Source organism: Trichomonas vaginalis, chromosome I (genome assembly GCF_026262505.1).
Source record: "Trichomonas vaginalis G3 chromosome I, whole genome shotgun sequence".
In the NCBI taxonomy this organism is placed as follows: Eukaryota; Parabasalia; order Trichomonadida; family Trichomonadidae; genus Trichomonas; species Trichomonas vaginalis.
This window is the reverse complement of record NC_067203.1, coordinates 23,790,239-23,807,603: the sequence shown is the minus strand read 5'-3', so window position 1 is coordinate 23,807,603 and position 17,365 is coordinate 23,790,239. Positions and strand designations below refer to the sequence as shown.

Genomic DNA, 17,365 nt, shown 5'->3' with positions numbered 1-17,365 from the left:
CATTATCTCTTCTAAACTCTGCTGCAAGCTTTGGTATGTTCTTCATTATATAAAGTGCCATACTGTCGGTATCCTAGTAAATAAGATTGAAGTCCCATGTCCCTCTGCAGTACAGAATACTTCATTTTCATAATTACGTTTTGGACATAGACAAGAATATTTAACACAAGTGGACAGAAGGTTAAAGTGGTCCTGCAAATGCTCTTTCGTTAGCTTGAAATAGTTTTATCTGAACCTCCAACCTATCGAACTTTCATATATGGTTGGTTTAATATTTCTTATAGGCATACTTATAGCATCTTTGTCATTTACTATTGGTTATTTTTGGACTCAATAGGGACGATAGAAAGTTTTGCCATTAATGCTGTTCCAGAATGAGTTTTTATAATTTCTTTGTAAGGGGTTTCCTTCTTTCTTATACTTTAACCTGTAACTCAAACAAACTCTTTACTTCATCTCTTATCTCATATCTCTGTTTTCCATGCGTAATAGTATCCTTGCAACACTTTCACATTTGACACCTTGATATTTCTGAGCGTCTTGTAATGTTATATGGTCAAACAAACTGAGGACAGCAAGTGTTGACTTCTTGGACGTTAAGTTCTGGGATGTTTAGTTCAGGGTCCAAACTATTAAATGAAAGTGTTCTGGGTATACCAATCTCTGTTATCTTAATGAGAACAAAGAAGCCAGACATAAATTTTCACCAATGGGTTACCTTTTTGGTCATCACGAATAAATGTCTCATGAGATTACTCTGTGCTTAGTCATCTATTCCTTCATACTTTTTGGAATTCCTTCTAAGGTATACAATCTTGCATAAGCTGAAGAGATTATTAAGAAACAGTAGTCGAAATGTCAGCAGATGAGTTTCTTTTTGCTTTTTTGTTTTCATTATTCTGAAACATACATCCTTCCACCTTGATGCATCTCGAAATTAAATTCTCTTGGTTTATTTGAGATGTCATAAAGATTTCCATTCGGGAAGTATACTCTGTCTCAAACATTTGTTAGCAATAGAACAAATACTAACCGTAGTCATAACGCTTTAAATCAAACTCTTTCAATAAGTCATTGCGGAAACTTTACAAACCTTCTCTTAAAATTCTTACATTCGTTGTTTGCAGTTAAAGTGCTTATATTTTTCTAAGTCGAAGTGCGCTTTTCATCTATTCTGCAACCTTTGCTGGAATCTATGTTTCTTCCATAAATGTATCTGCATCAATGGAACTAAACTTACATTGCTTCAGAAATGACAACCAGTTCTGTTGTCATTTTGTAACAAAACACTGCATGTAGTAGTTATAGAATGACTTCTTTTTCGGGTCTGTTTGTAAGTTAAACATAGCAGAAATAGTTTAAGCTTCTTATTTATAACACTGTAAGAGTCCTTTTAAATAATTGCCCGTCCTTTATTAAAGCCAGTTATTTGCATTGTTCGTGACTTTAATGATGGGAGTTCTTTCACTTCTGTCATGTGTCTTAAGATGAAGTTTAGTGTCATAACTGAAGTTGTGAAAATAATTAAACTCTTTGTCAAGGGAGTCTTTCCAAAAATTCTTGTTGCACAGTTTGACACCGATATTGCTTTCACTACTGAAACATACTTCACTTGTTCATTAAACAATGTTAAAAGCTTTTATGGAAAGCCATCCGTTACTTATCAGCTCAAGTCAGCAAGAAAACGTGGCTCAGGATGAAATTTAGCATTTAGACTTTATTTTACTTCTTGTGGACTGCTGCTTTCTTCTTTCAGTTGTACACAATACTTTGGAGCATATGTCTAAATCTTTAATGGCATGAGGTTCTGTTTATATAAGTTCAGTAGTATATGTGAAAAGTTCTCTCCATAAGAATAGGTTCGAATATTTTGCACTCTGTTGTTTTTTCCACACATGGTTTTTCATAACATCCCAATAACGGTGTTTGTCTCATCATAAACGAACTCACATATTTTGTTCTCTCTCTTTGATATATATTTTATTGTTTCTCAGTGTCATTCACACACAGCACTCCTGTCAAGATTTTCGTATAATTAGTTGCGAATTGAAGTATGTTGTCATGGTAACTTTCATTTAGCATGTAGTGGTCTTCAACAAGAAGTAAGTCAATAGTTCTAAACAGTTTCGCCATGTCTTTTGGTATATTATCTCTTTATTTCATTATGTCTTGAGTCATGAAATAACCAATGGTAACATTAAATTATTATACCTTTGCCGTCAGAAATTTTTGTACTTACTTTGAGGAAAGTCTCTAACACGAAATTGACTTCTCTCATGTGGTCAATAGTTTCTTCATTTTACTCCACGCCTGAATGCAAAGCATAAAACGAAACAATTGTCCTCTGTCATAAGTGCTTGCAGTTCTTTTGTTCCAGTTCATGTGAAGATTTGGTAGCGTTTCAAGATTTATAGGTAATTGTGCAAAGTATATCCCAGAACTGACCGCTTCTCTTCCTTATAAACTTCTTTTCACCATTATTCTTTCCAAAAGCTTTCTATAAGTGCTGGGTTCTCCTGTTTGCTTTAGAGCTTCCAAATGGCTTTCCTGGTCATTTGTCCAGTGTGCTTTCATCTTCTATATGGTCTCTTTTTTGTTTGCCTTTTCTTTACATCTGCAATCGTTAAGCCTTCATATTCTGGTTAAATCATACATCTTTATTTCGGTAAGATTCTTTAGGTGTTTGTCAAGAAAGAATGTCATAGCTGCATTTCAACAATACCTGCAGCATTTGTTCTATCTCTGATATAAAGTTCTCCTTCAAGAGCTGATGTAGTAATTTCCAATATTAATTGAAGGTTTAACGGTTAGGAACATTTCATACTTTCCACCAAGTTTATAACATAACCATCCATTCTCTGTTTGTGAAGTTTATTTTTATTTTCTCTAAGAGTTCTCATTGAAAACCTTACCGAAATGTTTGTGTTAAATATTCTCTGTTTTGTTCATCTAAAGCTTCGATGTTAAAGTTCAATGAGGTCTATTGCCTTGAACTTCACATTTCCTCTTCCTCCTGTTTTCTCTTCATCTTTCTTTACCATCTCTCACCTTCTTTTGGTTTGTCGTCAATGGAACGAATGACATCGTTTAGCTTTACGAACTTGTTCTATAGCACTTTTAAACATCTCTCTTCTCTGTTGTTTCGTTGTCGTCTCTTCTTCTTGTTTCACAACGTTTTGCATGGGCTTACGCCCGCGCCGTCATTGGCCTTTGTTATGTCAAACATTTCTCTTCTTACTTCATGAGGTAATTGAACGTCTATGATATAAGTCAATAGCAATGTCATTATAAAGGAAATGTTTTGTTTATTAATTGAACTCATGAATTTATCATAAGTTAATTTCACGCATTATAGTCATTGATGATGTTCAGCGAGTGCTTTTTTGTTTGTTGCGTAAAATGCTTCATGCAACATCTATAATATAGCTTCTGTAAGAAGATTGTTTTATTTTCCGAGTGTCTCTTAACTTAGACCACTTCCCGGATACATCTTTGTAGGGAAATAAAAAAAATATTATTTGAAAAAAATTAGATAGATTTTTTTAAGTTTATTTTTCAAAAATAATTTAAATATTTTTTATTAATTAAAACGCACATGCAAGAATTGCAACAGTTCTTTTCATACAATGCTACCCCCTCGTCCCCCCCCCCCCCTCACCCCCCCCCCGCCCCCCCCCCCCCCTCCCCTCCCCGCCCCCCCTTCCCCCCCCCCCCCCCCCCCCCCCCCCCCCCCCTCTAGCCATCAAGAATTGAGGTTCAATAATGCTTCCAACATGTTAATGTTAATCTTTTAACAAAGAAGTTGCTGAAAGAATCTAAGTTTGGTCAGTATGTCAGACCATTTAGCTATTGTCCATTGGAACCGCAAACCGTTATACTCCAAGAGTTAGCAGTAGTTTATGAAAACAAGAGTTTCTTCGTGAATGTCAAAGATACTTCACTATACTGTCATAAAGAACTCTAACCAATTGACTTCTCTTCACTATTGCTATGAATCTTTCCGAACGAAAAGAATATAAGAAGGTGAATAAATGTGAAATATTATCCTCACTCTGAAGACAATAACGATGAACGATAAGAATGTTATACAGAAATTTTACTCAAAGGTTTGAAGAGAAGCTTCAATTGACATTGACGAAGGAAGTGAACATGGTTGAGAAAAAATTGACCCTGAAGCTTATTTAACCAAAAATATTATTATGTTCATTCTTCCTCTTTGAATTGTTCAAAATATCTGTTATCTTTTCTTTCAGTAGGTAAGTCTTCTTTGAAGTAAGTATTGTCAACCTTTATTCATAGTGTGTTTGAGGGAAACGTATTTTGACAATTCTGTTTACATTTTCATTCGGTGTCATTGAAATCGGTAAGTTTTCGCGATAGAACCATTTCTTGTCAGATTTGTAAATCTTAGCTAAGTCTAAAAGCTTTGTTGTTTCTTCTGACTAAATGCAACATAACCATATCTCTTCTTCTTCATTTTCCATCTCTTCAGTGTAAATCATATACTTATAATCTTTCCTTTCCTTTTGGTACCGAACGTGGTATTCTTTTCTGTATTGTTTTGTCTTTGGATTCAATGACTTCATCTTTTGCTTGAAGTTTTTTTCTCTACTCTTCACGTTCTTGTCTATATAGTTTCATCTAACATCATGAAAATATAACAAGCTAACGAGGTGAAGCCCACATTGCTACAGCATTACAAGAAGTCTATGACATAAACCTTCAAACCAGGAGCCAAATTCTTGCGATTTTCTACGGAATCTCATCCCTCGGTTTTCCGAGGGAGCAACATATGAGAAATTCTTCTAAAATTCTTTTGCTGTTGGTTTCAAACCAATGAATGCTTGCTTTGTAGAACGAAGAGCATTCAATACTTTGCATTTGTACATTATCATCTTTGCGAACGAATGAGACGTAACTGTTTGTTATACTGAACTCGTATTCTTCATTTATCTTCATGAACGATAGCTTGTTGTGTTTCTCTTGTTGACATTCTGTTTACATACAATAAAAAAATATAAAAATAAAATTAGCGTTATTTTCTTACTTGTAAAAAGACCAAAAATAAACGCTTTACATGTATTTTTCAGCAACTTCGTCAAATAATTTTATAGCTTTTCTATCTCATCTACTTCAAACGTTTCTTTACCTTTTGGGAGCACCATACATTTTCTCAAACTTTTCAAGAGTTCTGTTTCAGCAGCTCTCATATCATTAACGAACACAACCTTACTCTATTGACTGTACAGTCATACTTTAGTATATTATATGTTCTTCCTATCTTAATTCTCTTTGTATTGAAGTCCTTCGGTTTCTGAACGATGTAAAGTAAGCCTTCACGCAACGTTCGTATCGAATGAACCATATGTTATGAAGTTATATCCAACAACTGGGTCTAACCATAACAAAACTTTGGTATAAGACTTTTGTCTATGAAATATTGCTGAGTTCCATGAAATCTACGATATCATAAGCTCAGGATTTCTTGTCAAAATTTTCTGAGTGAAGCATTTCTAACCCAGTGGTTGGTTCTTTTCAGATGGAGATATAATGTCTGACAAAGAATATTTTTGTATTATCTTTGAGTATCTTACGTTTAAATCACCAATTCTAACCACTTTGGTTCATTGTTATCTTTTCAACTGTTTCAAACTCAATGTTTGTCATTTCTTTCTTTTAAGTCAGCATAGTCGTTTCGCCATTCTTTCTATCTCTTTTGACTGAGTAGTTATATTCTCATTGCTGCTTTACATTTAGAACATTGCGGATTCATTTTTGCGTTATACATTGAAATAAAACCAGCTAGAACAACTAAGGCGTCAATGGTTTTCTTTAACTCAAAAGCTGCTGGTTTTATCTGTTCATTCCATACTTTACCTTCTTCATCTTATCTCTTATCTGCCATACACATTTTGCAACTAATGAAACAAAGTTATCGTATGTCTTAAATTCTTCGGATTTGTAAAGGTCAGAAATATTTTTATAAACCATGTCGCAATCTTTGTCCATAACTTTATGGTTGCAATGATATCCTAGAAACTCATAATTTACCTTTCGTATGAACTTCGTTATTTCTACTGAGTCAGTTGGTTTCACTTCTATTTCATCGAATTCATGAATAGTGAGCTTTTGTTGTTGGATTTCAGGCAATTTGGGTAAATGGTCAATAATGTCCTGCATGTCATAAAGATATTCTTCATTTTCTTCATCCTGTGCGGTACAGTCTAAATTACTTGTTAAAAGTTCTTGCTTTATCTTCTGGATTTTTGTTTCAAAAGTATATGAAGAAGGAATGAAGTTTTTCATCTCTACTAACATTGACGTAGGATTCATGACTAACGAGTTTGGTGCTGTTGTTGTGGACAGAGTCCCGCCGTTCGGGGCTTGAATTGTTGTTGTGCCGATTGTTGAAATCATATCTTTACATACAAGATAAAAATTTTTCTTAGAAAAAAATTAGCGTTATTTTTCTTTCATAAGGAAATGTCAAAAATTCATGATTTTCGAGAGTTTTAGACCATGTTAGAAAAGTGGTTAGAAAACGTGTTAGATCTAACATTCTAACATAAATAAAGTTTATGACAAAAATAAATGGTACCATTAATAATTCCATGATTGTTCTCATTTTTGTCTGATTTACATCTAATGAAAAAGTTTAGAAGAATTTTCTTATTCTTTCTGGCATATTTTTGTCTTTCCAGTACTCCCGCTCTAATGGTCCCAGATGTGTTGGCTTCGACTCTCTCAAGTTCTTAGATGGTATAACATCTTCAACGCCTCCTTCATATCTTACTTTATAAGTGTCATCTTTATGTTGTAGTCAAGTATTTCAATAACCACTCCTCGCTTTGCTTCGTCAATGGTTTCAGCAAGTTTGCCATTACTACTTTCGACTAATTTATGACGAGGGTAAAATGCTATGGAGTCGTCAGCAGCTTTTATAAGATATCCATTACCTTGCGTAGAGTCTACGATATAATAATTTCGACTTAACCTTAAACGTTTCTTTGTCAACGGTTGTCGTCAAGAACTACACGAACTTTTGTACCAGGAATGAGGGTAAATTGTGTTGAATTTCTGATATTTTGTGTTTGGCTTCGTTTCTTTTGTATATACTTTTCTTCTGTTGTTTGTGTCATTGAATTTGGTGTATGTCCTTTGTAGAATGTGTTGAGGAATTGTAAACTTCGATGAAATGTTTCATTGTTTCTTCGGTAAAGTCTCGCTCTTGATTTAAATCTTCTGAGCGTTCTTATGAAGCGGTTAATGATACCGAGTATGTTATGGTTATGGTCTTCAGTAGTGTAGTGAGTTATGTTATGCTTAATGAGAAATTCTGTGATTTCGTTGCTGAGGTATGCACCGTCTTGGTCTGATGTTAAAATACTTGGCTTTGTTCTGCTACAAACTTTTGTAAAACTCTTAACACTTCCGAGTTCCTTTATTTCTCATTGGATATGCATATGCTTTACGAGTGTTAACATTTATGAAGATGAGGAATGGTTTATGTCCTCCTTTTCTGCTTTGAATGAGAGTGTCAAATTGGTATGCGTCAGGAGTGTTGGAGTAAATTGGTAAAAAGTAGTCGTAAGGGTTTATTTTGTTTTGATGTACAACATTTTTGTCAAAGAACCTTTTCACTTCAGCTCTGTTAGTAAATCCCGAACTCTTTGCAGCTTCATTGAATTTCTTAAATGACCTCCATGGATGTTTTCGAATACTTCTTTCAAGCTCATTTATGTAAAGTTAAAGATTTTAACCAACTCGTATCCAAGCGTGCATTGTTATATAAGGAGGCATATAATCTTTTCCATTACCTGCTGGGTCTGTAATACCAGCTACAACATGTGTATGATTTCCTGCAGTTCCACAGAAAATACCTGTGCTTGAATCTACTGGGTCATCTGAGATATCATATCTATGCATTCCCTGTCTATCCGAACCCGCTGCAAGATTTGTATAACCTCTTTTTGTTATTGAATGTGAATGGTTTCCTTCCACAGATGTTCTTCCACTGAACCTATGCATATGTGAAGGAAGGTTTTCAATACCTATTTTCTTTGAACCTCCATCTTCATTGACTGCGTATTAGTGTAGAATGGAAAACTGTCAACTATTTCATACCATCTACACCAAATAAAGTGTTTGGATTTATTTGGATCATAGACGTATAAACAGCTCCTATAGGATAATTTAAATCATATGCTCATAACTCTATAAACATATCTAAGAACTTATGTCATTAAATACCATTTGGAATGTATCTCCGCGATGAAATGTTGCATTTGTTCCACCTTTTATAAATGTAATGTTAGTTCAATAGAATTATCCAAGAAAAATTCAAAAGTATCTGTGAGACCTCTAACAAATTCAAATGGAGTTGCTGGTTCACCATTTATAATTTCTGTTTGTAAATGTCATTGTATCTGGTTTCGAAAAATTTCTTTGATAGTTCTTCATCTACATAAGTTTTATCTGCTTTCTTATCTAACATTGCTGGTAGTTCATATGCTTCAAAGTTTCTGGCATGATCTTCGATATTCCTGCAAACTGTTATCTAAATTGTTAAGAGTATCTTTTACGCTTGTACTTGGATTTTTAATGTGCACTTGAACCAAGGTCAAAGTTCAATATTATGTCGTCTGCTCTAACAGTAGTGAAGGATTTATGTGTTGATTTTTGTCAGCTTTACTGTCTAATGTAGCTTGAAGTTCATTTATATCGGAGATGTTGTGTTTATGAGATTCCAAAACTTTGTTCATTGCTTCGAGTTCAACTTTGTCAGCTTTACTTTTAATAGCATCTTCAAACGTTATTTTTGCCTTAACTCTTAACATAAATCTTGGTTCAACTAATACACCGTATAACATTGAAAGTAGAGGCATAAATTTCACCGGTATAACCAAATGCTTCTGGTGCTTTAGCTACATCATACTGTACAGTACAGCTTATGTCATAACCTTTAGCACGAATGTATTTATATCTTCTTTCATTAACATTTTTTGTCTTCGCTTCATCACTTCGTGTTAAATATCCATGGTAGTCCGTTATAATCTGTTCGTCTGAAGTTATATAATGAACATGGTTCTTGTCCGCTTTACTATTTAATGTAGCTTGAAGTTCATTTATATCGGAGATGTTGTGTTTATGAGATTTCAAAACTTTGTTCATTGCGTCAAGTTCATTTTTGTCTGCTTTACTATTTAATGTAGCTTGAAGTTCATTTATATCGGAGATATTGTGTTTTATGTTCTTTATCTGCTTTTTCGGCTAATTTCTCTTCTATCTCATTTATTTCAAGTTCATGCCTACCACCACCTCCCGAAGAAGTATTTTTCTTCAGCTCTTGAAGAACGTCCACTTCGCCATCTTTGGTGTCAATAATGAGACTTTGAGTTAAAACCTTTCCTGTCTTAATGGATGTTTGTAAAACTTCTTCTTCACCGTGTTCGGGGTCATGGTCGTCATCATATCTTGTGAAATCAGAGATGTTGTCATACATTAAACATATCTGTCTCAAAAGTTCTGCTATTTGAAACTGGAACGAAAGATATACAGAACTTTCATCATCTCCTAAAGTCAAGTCTGCTTTCTTAAGTATTTCTTGAATGTATGCAATGAGAACAGAGTACCTTGGAAAATATTCGAACAATATTTCATTAGCTGTTGGTTTTGGTGGTTCTTTTGGAGTTTCTGTTGTTTCAGTTCCTTCTGTAGGTTCTGTTGGAGTTTCTGCATCTCTTGACTTCAATGCTCTTGCTCTCAAAGACCTAAATGTTAGAGCACCAGGTTTTACAAAGGACTTTATAAATGCTTTAATAGTTCCTGGTAAGTTATTGTTAGCATTAAGTAAGTTCCTTATGCTTCCATCATGTACGTCCATAGCACTATGTAAAAAATCTATACTTTTCTTGTAGTCAGCAATAGACTGACTGTGATTTTTTAAAGATTTGTCAATACCTTTAAGCCAATCTTCATGCATGTCTGATACTGAGCCAAGAATATCATTTGCTTCCTTTAGTGTATTTTGTGCTTGTCGTAAAGTATCCAATCCCGTACGTGCATTGTTTGCTATACGTCTTACAGTATCTATTTGACTCCTTGTTTCTTGCATCCAACCAGATAAAGTTTTAATAGTATCCGAACCATTTGAAATGAAGTTCAAAGCATTTTTAACGTCATTTAAAACTTCTTCACCAAGTACCGCCCATATCTTTCCGATTTGGTATTGAAGAACTCCATATGAAGCAGCTGTTAAACCAGTATTTATAAGGTCCCATATCCATGATTTAGCAGTTTTTCCATCCTTTCCATCCTTTCCATCCAAACCGTTTTCGCCTTGAGGTCCTTGTATTCCTTGTATTCCTTGTATTCCTTGTATTCCTTGTGGTCCTTGAGGTCCGGTGTCACCCTTCTCTCCTTTCAGTTCATCTTTATGTTCGTTATAATATTCTAATGTCATAAGGTGTACATCATTACTGCTACCAGCAACGCCGAGAATTTGTTTCTCATTCATGACTAAATTCTTTAGGCATTTAATGTTGTCGTCAAATCGAAAGCTCTTTAACAATTCAATGAGAACATTTAATACTTTCACTAATGAGGCATCTACTGTAGAATTTATATATTGCACCGTTCCATCATTTATGATGGGAACCTTGCTTGTTGTAATGAATGGGTCATAAGTGTTAAAAGTATCGAAATCAATGACTTTTTTAGTTTTTCCATCGTCAATGACTAAATCATTGCCTTCAATGGTTAAAGTTGAGTTTTCGTTTACTAGTTCATGTGCTCTTCTTGCTTCATTTGTTTCATACGCATATGCAGCAATAGTCATATTTTAATGAGAATAAAATGTTGTTCTATTTGCAAAGTACAGACCCAAACGAATACGGGACAGTAAAGCTACAAAACAAACTTAGGTCTTCAGAATGAAGCGCTTGCTTTCAGAGTTGTTGACTTCAATACTATCGCAACTTTTGTCATAACAGATGAAACAGATTTCATAGAGATTGAAATAGATGACAAAAGAAGTGTTGTAACATTTCCTAACAGAGCCGAGTACAGAATAGATAAAATTGCTGGAGTCATAGATACTCTCATAAATGAAGAAACTATTGACAACATAGATGTCGAACTCTCTTCTGAGGGAACATTGAAGTTCAGTAGCAAGAAAGAGTTCAAGATACCAAGAATGAGTCATAGAGTACAACTTCTTCTGGGAGCATACCATATGACATTTCCTTTGAAAAGTGTTGACAAAACGATTGAGATGAAATCTGTTCCATACGTATGTTATGGTAATTGTTTGTACGTTGAGTCAAAAATAGCTAATGTCACAGGCATTTCAGGAGTTAATAGTAAAGGTTCAGTAGAATATAAGTCTTTCTGTTATGCAGTCAATTCAATGTTCATTCCAAACGTTCCTGTCATAGCAACTCATTTAGGTAAATGGGTTCGCATTAGTCCTCATAATTTGAAAGACATGCAATTCAGACTTGTTGACTTTCAAGGAGAGCCTGTAGAACTGAAGGCACCAGTGCGAATGACTGTTGAAGTTGACTTTTTAGAAAATATTAAATGCAACAGCTTACAAGAGAACTCAGAGCTAAAAATATAAAGTATGAATGTTATGTATTAGGTCATGAACTTTGGTTGTTGCTGTTTGATGAAACAAATGAATTAGTTATGTCAGTCAAGAGAACAGAAAAAGGCGTCAAAGGCGCCGAGCGCAAAGCGCTATATTGTGTTAGTGAAAACTGCACCAAGTCAATAAGATTAGGTTTGCATTATGAAGATGAGTTCGATACTGTTGAAGAAGTTTTGGACAGATATTACAAATTGCTAACTTGAATTTTTTTGACTGACGGCGCAAAGCGCCAAGATGGGCTCAAAGAGCCCTCCTGACTGCTTTAATTTACTAAAACATATTTCAAGCAAAGCTTATAGTAAGTAGATAGTTTTGTATACTCGTTCGAATATTTATACTTAAACTCAACTCCTGTAGTTCCTGGTGTTTCAATGATGCGGATGTTACCTATTTTCATGAATAGTGGAGTTTGACCACAGCATTCGATTTCAGGGTCGAGATAGTCAATGACACATTGTTTCCCTGTTATTCGTGATATAACATTTTCAAGGTCCTCCTTTGTTAGAATTATTTGGTTCTTGCTTATAAGATTTGTCAAAAGCTTCTTATCGTCTTTGAGTAAAATTGTTTGATATAACTGAAGAAGGTAATGGTCTACGTTATCTGAAGGATTTGTTTGAACATTTATGTAAGGATTGTCGTTGGCTTCTCTTGAAAGAATTTGGTCCAGTGGTGGATACTCTAACTTAACATCTGATGTAGCGTTAGCGTTTGAAGCTGAGTTTAAATTCACGGATTTCAGTTCTGGTTCTTTTTCTTTCAAACACTCCGAACTATAGTTCTTTATGACAATATTGTTTGTCGTTCGTGAGTCAACATTTGATGTTGGTTCAATTGGAACATTAACGGCACCAGCTAAGATGGATTTGCTTCTCATTTCATATAGAATAAAAACCTTTTATATGTATGAAATGAACAATATACTCGACAAGGGTTTGAATGTAAAGCTAACGAATGAAAATATTGTTGAATTCACTGAGACAGGAGCTGTGTATAAAGATGTAGAACTACTGAACAAAAGAGCTAAGGGAAGAAGCAGGAACATGAACAAAGGGTGGAAGCCTATAAAAAATTTATGTCAATGATGGCTCAGGAGGTTCAAAACATAAAGTATGCAGAAAGTTATAGAGTTTATGCTCTCAAAGGTGAAAAGCCTTCATTTAAGAACAGCTATTCTAAACACATATCCTCAAAAGCTAACGGATGGGGAAGTGGATGATATGAATTGACAGCAAAAATATTAACAGAAATGGCGACAGAGATGCATGGAATTTGTTTACCATCAGTCAATTGAAGGTTAAACTTTAAAACAATGTTGGTCGTTCCCATGGAATATTTTTGACTTTAATGGTATAGTCATGATATGAATCTCAAGGTATGAACGAGGAGAGATGAGAGACTTATATGCTTCCCAAATTTCTTCAAAAGGTAATGTTATACCTGACTGTTTCAAATGAGTTCAATATCATAGGCGTGAGAAACCTTGAAAGATAACGAAGTCAGTTATGAGACGTTTTATGTTTAAAGCAAGGAAACGCCATGTTTGCATAAGTATTGCTACAGTTAAATGGTAATGTCTGACTTTAGTAATGATATTAGCTAATGATGAGTCTGGTTTTGAAACTAAACCTTTTCCAGCGAAGTCGTCGCAAACTAACAAAGTATTTGAAGGATATTTTTTGAAGGGGTATTTTGAAAGTTTTGATAGAATGTAGTTTGTCAGTCGTTTCATATCGTAAACTCCTGAGTACTTGACGTAAGTGGTGTTTGTCAATAATTCTTTCCATCTCCTCAGAAGTCTTTTGCATTCCTGACTGTATAAATTCAACAATGGCATAATATTTCCTCTTACGTCGTTGAATGTAACGTTGAAGAAATTCAATGAGTTCGCTATCTGGAACTTTAACGACAGAGGCTTGAACTTTTGACATAAATGTTTTCGCTGTTGAGTCCATAGAGTCTGAAGTTGCTGATATAATGATTTGGTCATAATATGAGTCATTTCCTAAAGCGTTCTGTTATGAGTATATGACGAATTAAATTAAATGTCTTACCTGAACCCATCTTTCCACAATAGAAATAAACGCCATTTGAACAGAACTCATAGTCCTTACTGAAAGGAAGAATGAGAAAGAAGAGTTAAGTTTGTCTGTAGTTTCATTCATGTCTTCATCTACGTCATGTATTAAATGCTTCATTTTATCTCCATTAAAAATGCAAGTCAGAAATATTCAGAAACATAGCACCGAGTCTAACTGACAAGAGTATAAAGATATACTATGAACACGTTATGATGAAACCTACCAAAATTCAAGAAAGTCAGTATACTTATGAATATCCAAGGCACTGGGTAGAGTATGTAGGAGGTGAGAAAGCTATTGAAATAAGACAAGTTAGAAGTATTCCAGCAGGAAGAACAATATTATTGAAGAACTTTAATGTTTTGAGGTATAATGATGAAACAAAGAAGCAAGATAGTTTCCTGTTGCTGTGTATGTGAACCTAGACACAGGAGATGACATGAAAGTTTTTAACACAAAGCTTCAAACGGTAGTGAGAGAACAACTGACTGCGGAAGGGCATCCATTACCTTCAGAAGTTACCATAGTATAATTTTGAAACAAACTCAATAGATTTTAAAGTCATCTCTGCAAAGAAGTCAGGTTTTACATTTAATGAAGCAGATGTATATTCGAATGAAAACTTCAAAGCTATTGCATGGTTAGATAATGACGATTGCTTTAAGAAAATATTTAAATTCAGTGACTCAACGATGTCAATAGATGACCTTCGTGGAATGTTACCATCGACGTTTACAGTAGAAGGTTCAGCAGGATTGCTTACAAGATTGTCAATTGGTGGTATTTGGTCTCGTGAGAACATTGTTATAAAATCCAGTATAAGTGAATTTGCTGAAGAATCTATATTATGTCTTTCAAACTACATGTATTCGCCACCGAAGCATTATAGTATAACAAACTTTGTCAGTAAGTTTAACATAAGACTTGTCGAACCTTCTTCAATGAAAGATGTTGTGCTACCTAAAGATGGAAAGGATGGACTCATTATTGAGATGATTTTAATAGCATATTAAATGAGCTTGTTTTTAAAGGTCATTCATGATGAAATAACTGTTGTAGAAGATGTTAGCAATTGTTCAGACATTTTGAAGCGTATAGATGAGATAAGAAAGAAGTTTATGAAGCCGCAACGCGGCGAGGACGAAGTCCATGAGAATGTTTATGTTTCATTGACTTTCTCCAGTAACGAGAACTTTTATGAGATAATATTGAAGAGAGATGATTTTAATATGGTGTAAATGGTAGCTTGGGCAGCCCTAGGCGCAATGGGAACAAAAGCATTAGCATTTGGAGCAAAAGCACTTGGAGCTTATGACGCAGTAAATAAAATGAGTGGAGGAAGGGTTTCGAAGACATTAGATGCAAATAAAGGAAAGATTGGAGGCTGGGTTGCAAAGAAGTTAAGATTAAATAAAATAGGGCTCATAAATAAAGCATCCAATTTGGTTGCGACTGAGTCAGAAAATGCTTTAGGAAAGGACGATGAGTTTGCAAAACATGCAAAAGACTTTAATGACCAGATGAAAGGTGAAACAATGCATTTAAATAGAGTCGATGGAACTCTTCCTCCACCAGTAGTTCTTCCGTATGGTCCCTATGGAATGTATGGAAATCCTTACGAAAGACCATTTGACCCATTGACTGGTGGAAGTAACTGGTATCATTACGGACGAAGAAGAAAGACAGTTAAGCTGGAGACAGACGTGAAGAAAGCAACTAAAAAGAAACCAAGGAAGAGAGTTATAAAGTAATGAATTCAAGTGGGTGAAAAAAGAGGTGAAAAAAGAGGTGAGATGTCACCTCTTCACCTAAATTTATTTTTGTGCTATGTTTTCATACGTGTGAGTGTGGTGATATCATTAATTTTTAAGTTTATTTTTATATAAATGACGAAAACTATTGAGATAACAAACTACAACGGTCATGAGTTCAAGAATTTGTTCTTCGTTCCTCGTGAAAATACATTCTATCAGATACGAGGGAGAAATGGTAAAGTTAGTTTGAGCGTTTATGAAGGAATGAAGAATGGAAAGTTTATACAAGCATACGATACAAACGGTAAACGTGTTTCATTAGCTTTGTCAAAACTTACTAACATTTATTTTGACAGTGACTTTGACTCTGACGATTGGAGCGACAGCAGCGATACTGAAGAATATGAACTATTGTGTGAAGCACAGCAATGGGAAGAGTTGCAATACTTTTGTAAGTGAGAACGTTTATTTTTACAGTAGTAAGGTGAAGTGGTTGGCGGCTTTATAAATATTTAAGGTTAAGTTGGTGTTTGTGTTTGTGTTGTAAAATATACGTTAACGGTTTTGTAAAGTGTCAAATTCACAAGTATTGCGTACGGAGGAACGCAGTGCCTCAGTACACGACTTAGGTATACTAACTGTCATTTAGCTCTGACATCAAATATCTCGGAGTAAATTCGTTCATGTCATTTGGATGATATGCTATTAAATCATATCCCTTAGCGAGCTTGTATTTTCCAGGTTTGAGATTATATCCCCTTTGGTGCAGAGCCATAAAGCTAAATAGGTTCGGGTCAGTATTTCCATCCTTGAACTTTCGAATAGCTTCTTTATATCTGTCACTAAAGTCAATAGTATCTGGGTAACCATAGTCTTCTTTAAGCATTTTTAAGAATTCTTGGTTTCCTTGTTCTCTACTTCTTTTATGTCCTTGCTCTGTTTGTGGTTGTTGTTGTGCAGGGTTTTGAACTGTTGGTTGCTGTGCTGGATTTTGAACTGTTGGTTGTTGTGTTGGATTTTGAACTGTTGGTTGCTGTGCTGGTTGTGGAGGTGGTTGTTGTGCTGGTTGTTGTGTTGGTTTTGGTGCATGCCTGTGTCTGTGTCCATGTGACGATGTAAATGTTTTAGGTAGTCCTGGTGCAGGTGCTTCTCTTGGAGGGTTTGGTGGTATATAAGTTCCACCAGCTGGCACATAAGTTCCATCTGCAGCGTAATGTCCTACCTGACTTTTCGTTCTTAAGAAAGCATTTACTAGGTCTGTTTTGGTCTGTTGTAACTCTTTTTCTTGACTTTCCACAACAGTTGCTCTAACGGCGTCATAGGCACTTTGAACTGCCTGTCTCGTTGCTGCATCTGTTATTTTCGTCATATTTTGTGCTACTTCTTTTAACTCTTTGTCGAAACCTTCAGACTTCAGTTTCTTTCCAGATGAGAAGTCGTTCACTTGTTTCACCTTACTATGAAGAGCTTCGAAGGCGTTCTTAAAGTCAGCATTTGTTAAAGCTTCATTTGAACTGTCTTCATCCGCTTGTATTTTTGTCCTTATTGACCCTATAAGCTGGGCTGCTTTAGCGTTGGCTTGGGCATCTAACCAGTCATTGTTAGCTTTTATATATTCTGCGCTTTTCATTGCCTTTTGCATGGCTGCGTCGTTATTTTTACTTTCTTGTGCTAAGTTTTCATACTGTACGGTTTGGTTTTGCAACTGTAAAAGTTTTTCTGCCTTTACATTTGCTTCAACTTCCTTTTTATACTCATCGCTATCCATATATGTCTTCAGGGCTTTTTGTTTTATCTCTTCATCTTTCAGTATTTTATATTGAGTAGTATGGTTTTTCAAATTTACAACATCTTGTTCCATTTTTGCTACTTCTGCTGCT

At 34.9% G+C, this 17,365-nt stretch overlaps 5 protein-coding genes and 3 pseudogenes across 8 annotated transcripts, besides 2 other annotated features; 2 read left to right on the top strand and 6 right to left on the bottom strand.

The window, feature by feature from the left end:
- Positions 1 to 16,119: part of a mobile genetic element that runs on past the window's edge.
- Positions 1 to 17,365: part of a mobile genetic element that runs on past both edges of the window.
- Positions 5,566 to 6,417, bottom strand: TVAGG3_1039450 (annotated as a pseudogene). Its single transcript has one exon. A coding segment is annotated over exon 1 (852 nt).
- TVAGG3_1039440 lies at positions 9,102 to 10,837 on the bottom strand (annotated as a pseudogene). Its single transcript has one exon. A coding segment is annotated over exon 1 (1,736 nt).
- TVAGG3_1039430 (uncharacterized protein) lies at positions 12,242 to 12,527 on the bottom strand (the record flags this gene model as incomplete). The annotated part of the gene is made up of 1 exon (XM_051255451.1): positions 12,242 to 12,527. A coding segment is annotated over one exon (286 nt), but the record flags the coding sequence as incomplete, so codon positions are not given.
- On the bottom strand, positions 13,166 to 13,815 carry TVAGG3_1039420 (annotated as a pseudogene). Its single transcript has one exon. A coding segment is annotated over exon 1 (650 nt).
- On the top strand, positions 15,060 to 15,482 carry TVAGG3_1039410 (protein of unknown function, DUF4107 family; the record flags this gene model as incomplete). Its single annotated transcript, XM_001311268.2, has 1 exon — positions 15,060 to 15,482. The coding sequence occupies one exon, from the start codon at positions 15,060 to 15,062 to the stop codon at positions 15,480 to 15,482; it is 423 nt and encodes a 140-aa protein (XP_001311269.2).
- Positions 15,618 to 15,944, top strand: TVAGG3_1039400 (uncharacterized protein; the record flags this gene model as incomplete). Its single annotated transcript, XM_051255450.1, has 1 exon — positions 15,618 to 15,944. One exon carries the CDS (start codon positions 15,618 to 15,620, stop codon positions 15,942 to 15,944), a length of 327 nt encoding a protein of 108 aa, XP_051081024.1.
- TVAGG3_1039380 (protein of unknown function, DUF4106 family) lies at positions 16,120 to 16,371 on the bottom strand (the record flags this gene model as incomplete). The annotated part of the gene is made up of 1 exon (XM_051255449.1): positions 16,120 to 16,371. One exon carries the CDS (start codon positions 16,369 to 16,371, stop codon positions 16,120 to 16,122), a length of 252 nt encoding a protein of 83 aa, XP_051081023.1.
- TVAGG3_1039370 (protein of unknown function, DUF4106 family) lies at positions 16,374 to 16,592 on the bottom strand (the record flags this gene model as incomplete). The annotated part of the gene is made up of 1 exon (XM_051255448.1): positions 16,374 to 16,592. One exon carries the CDS (start codon positions 16,590 to 16,592, stop codon positions 16,374 to 16,376), a length of 219 nt encoding a protein of 72 aa, XP_051081022.1.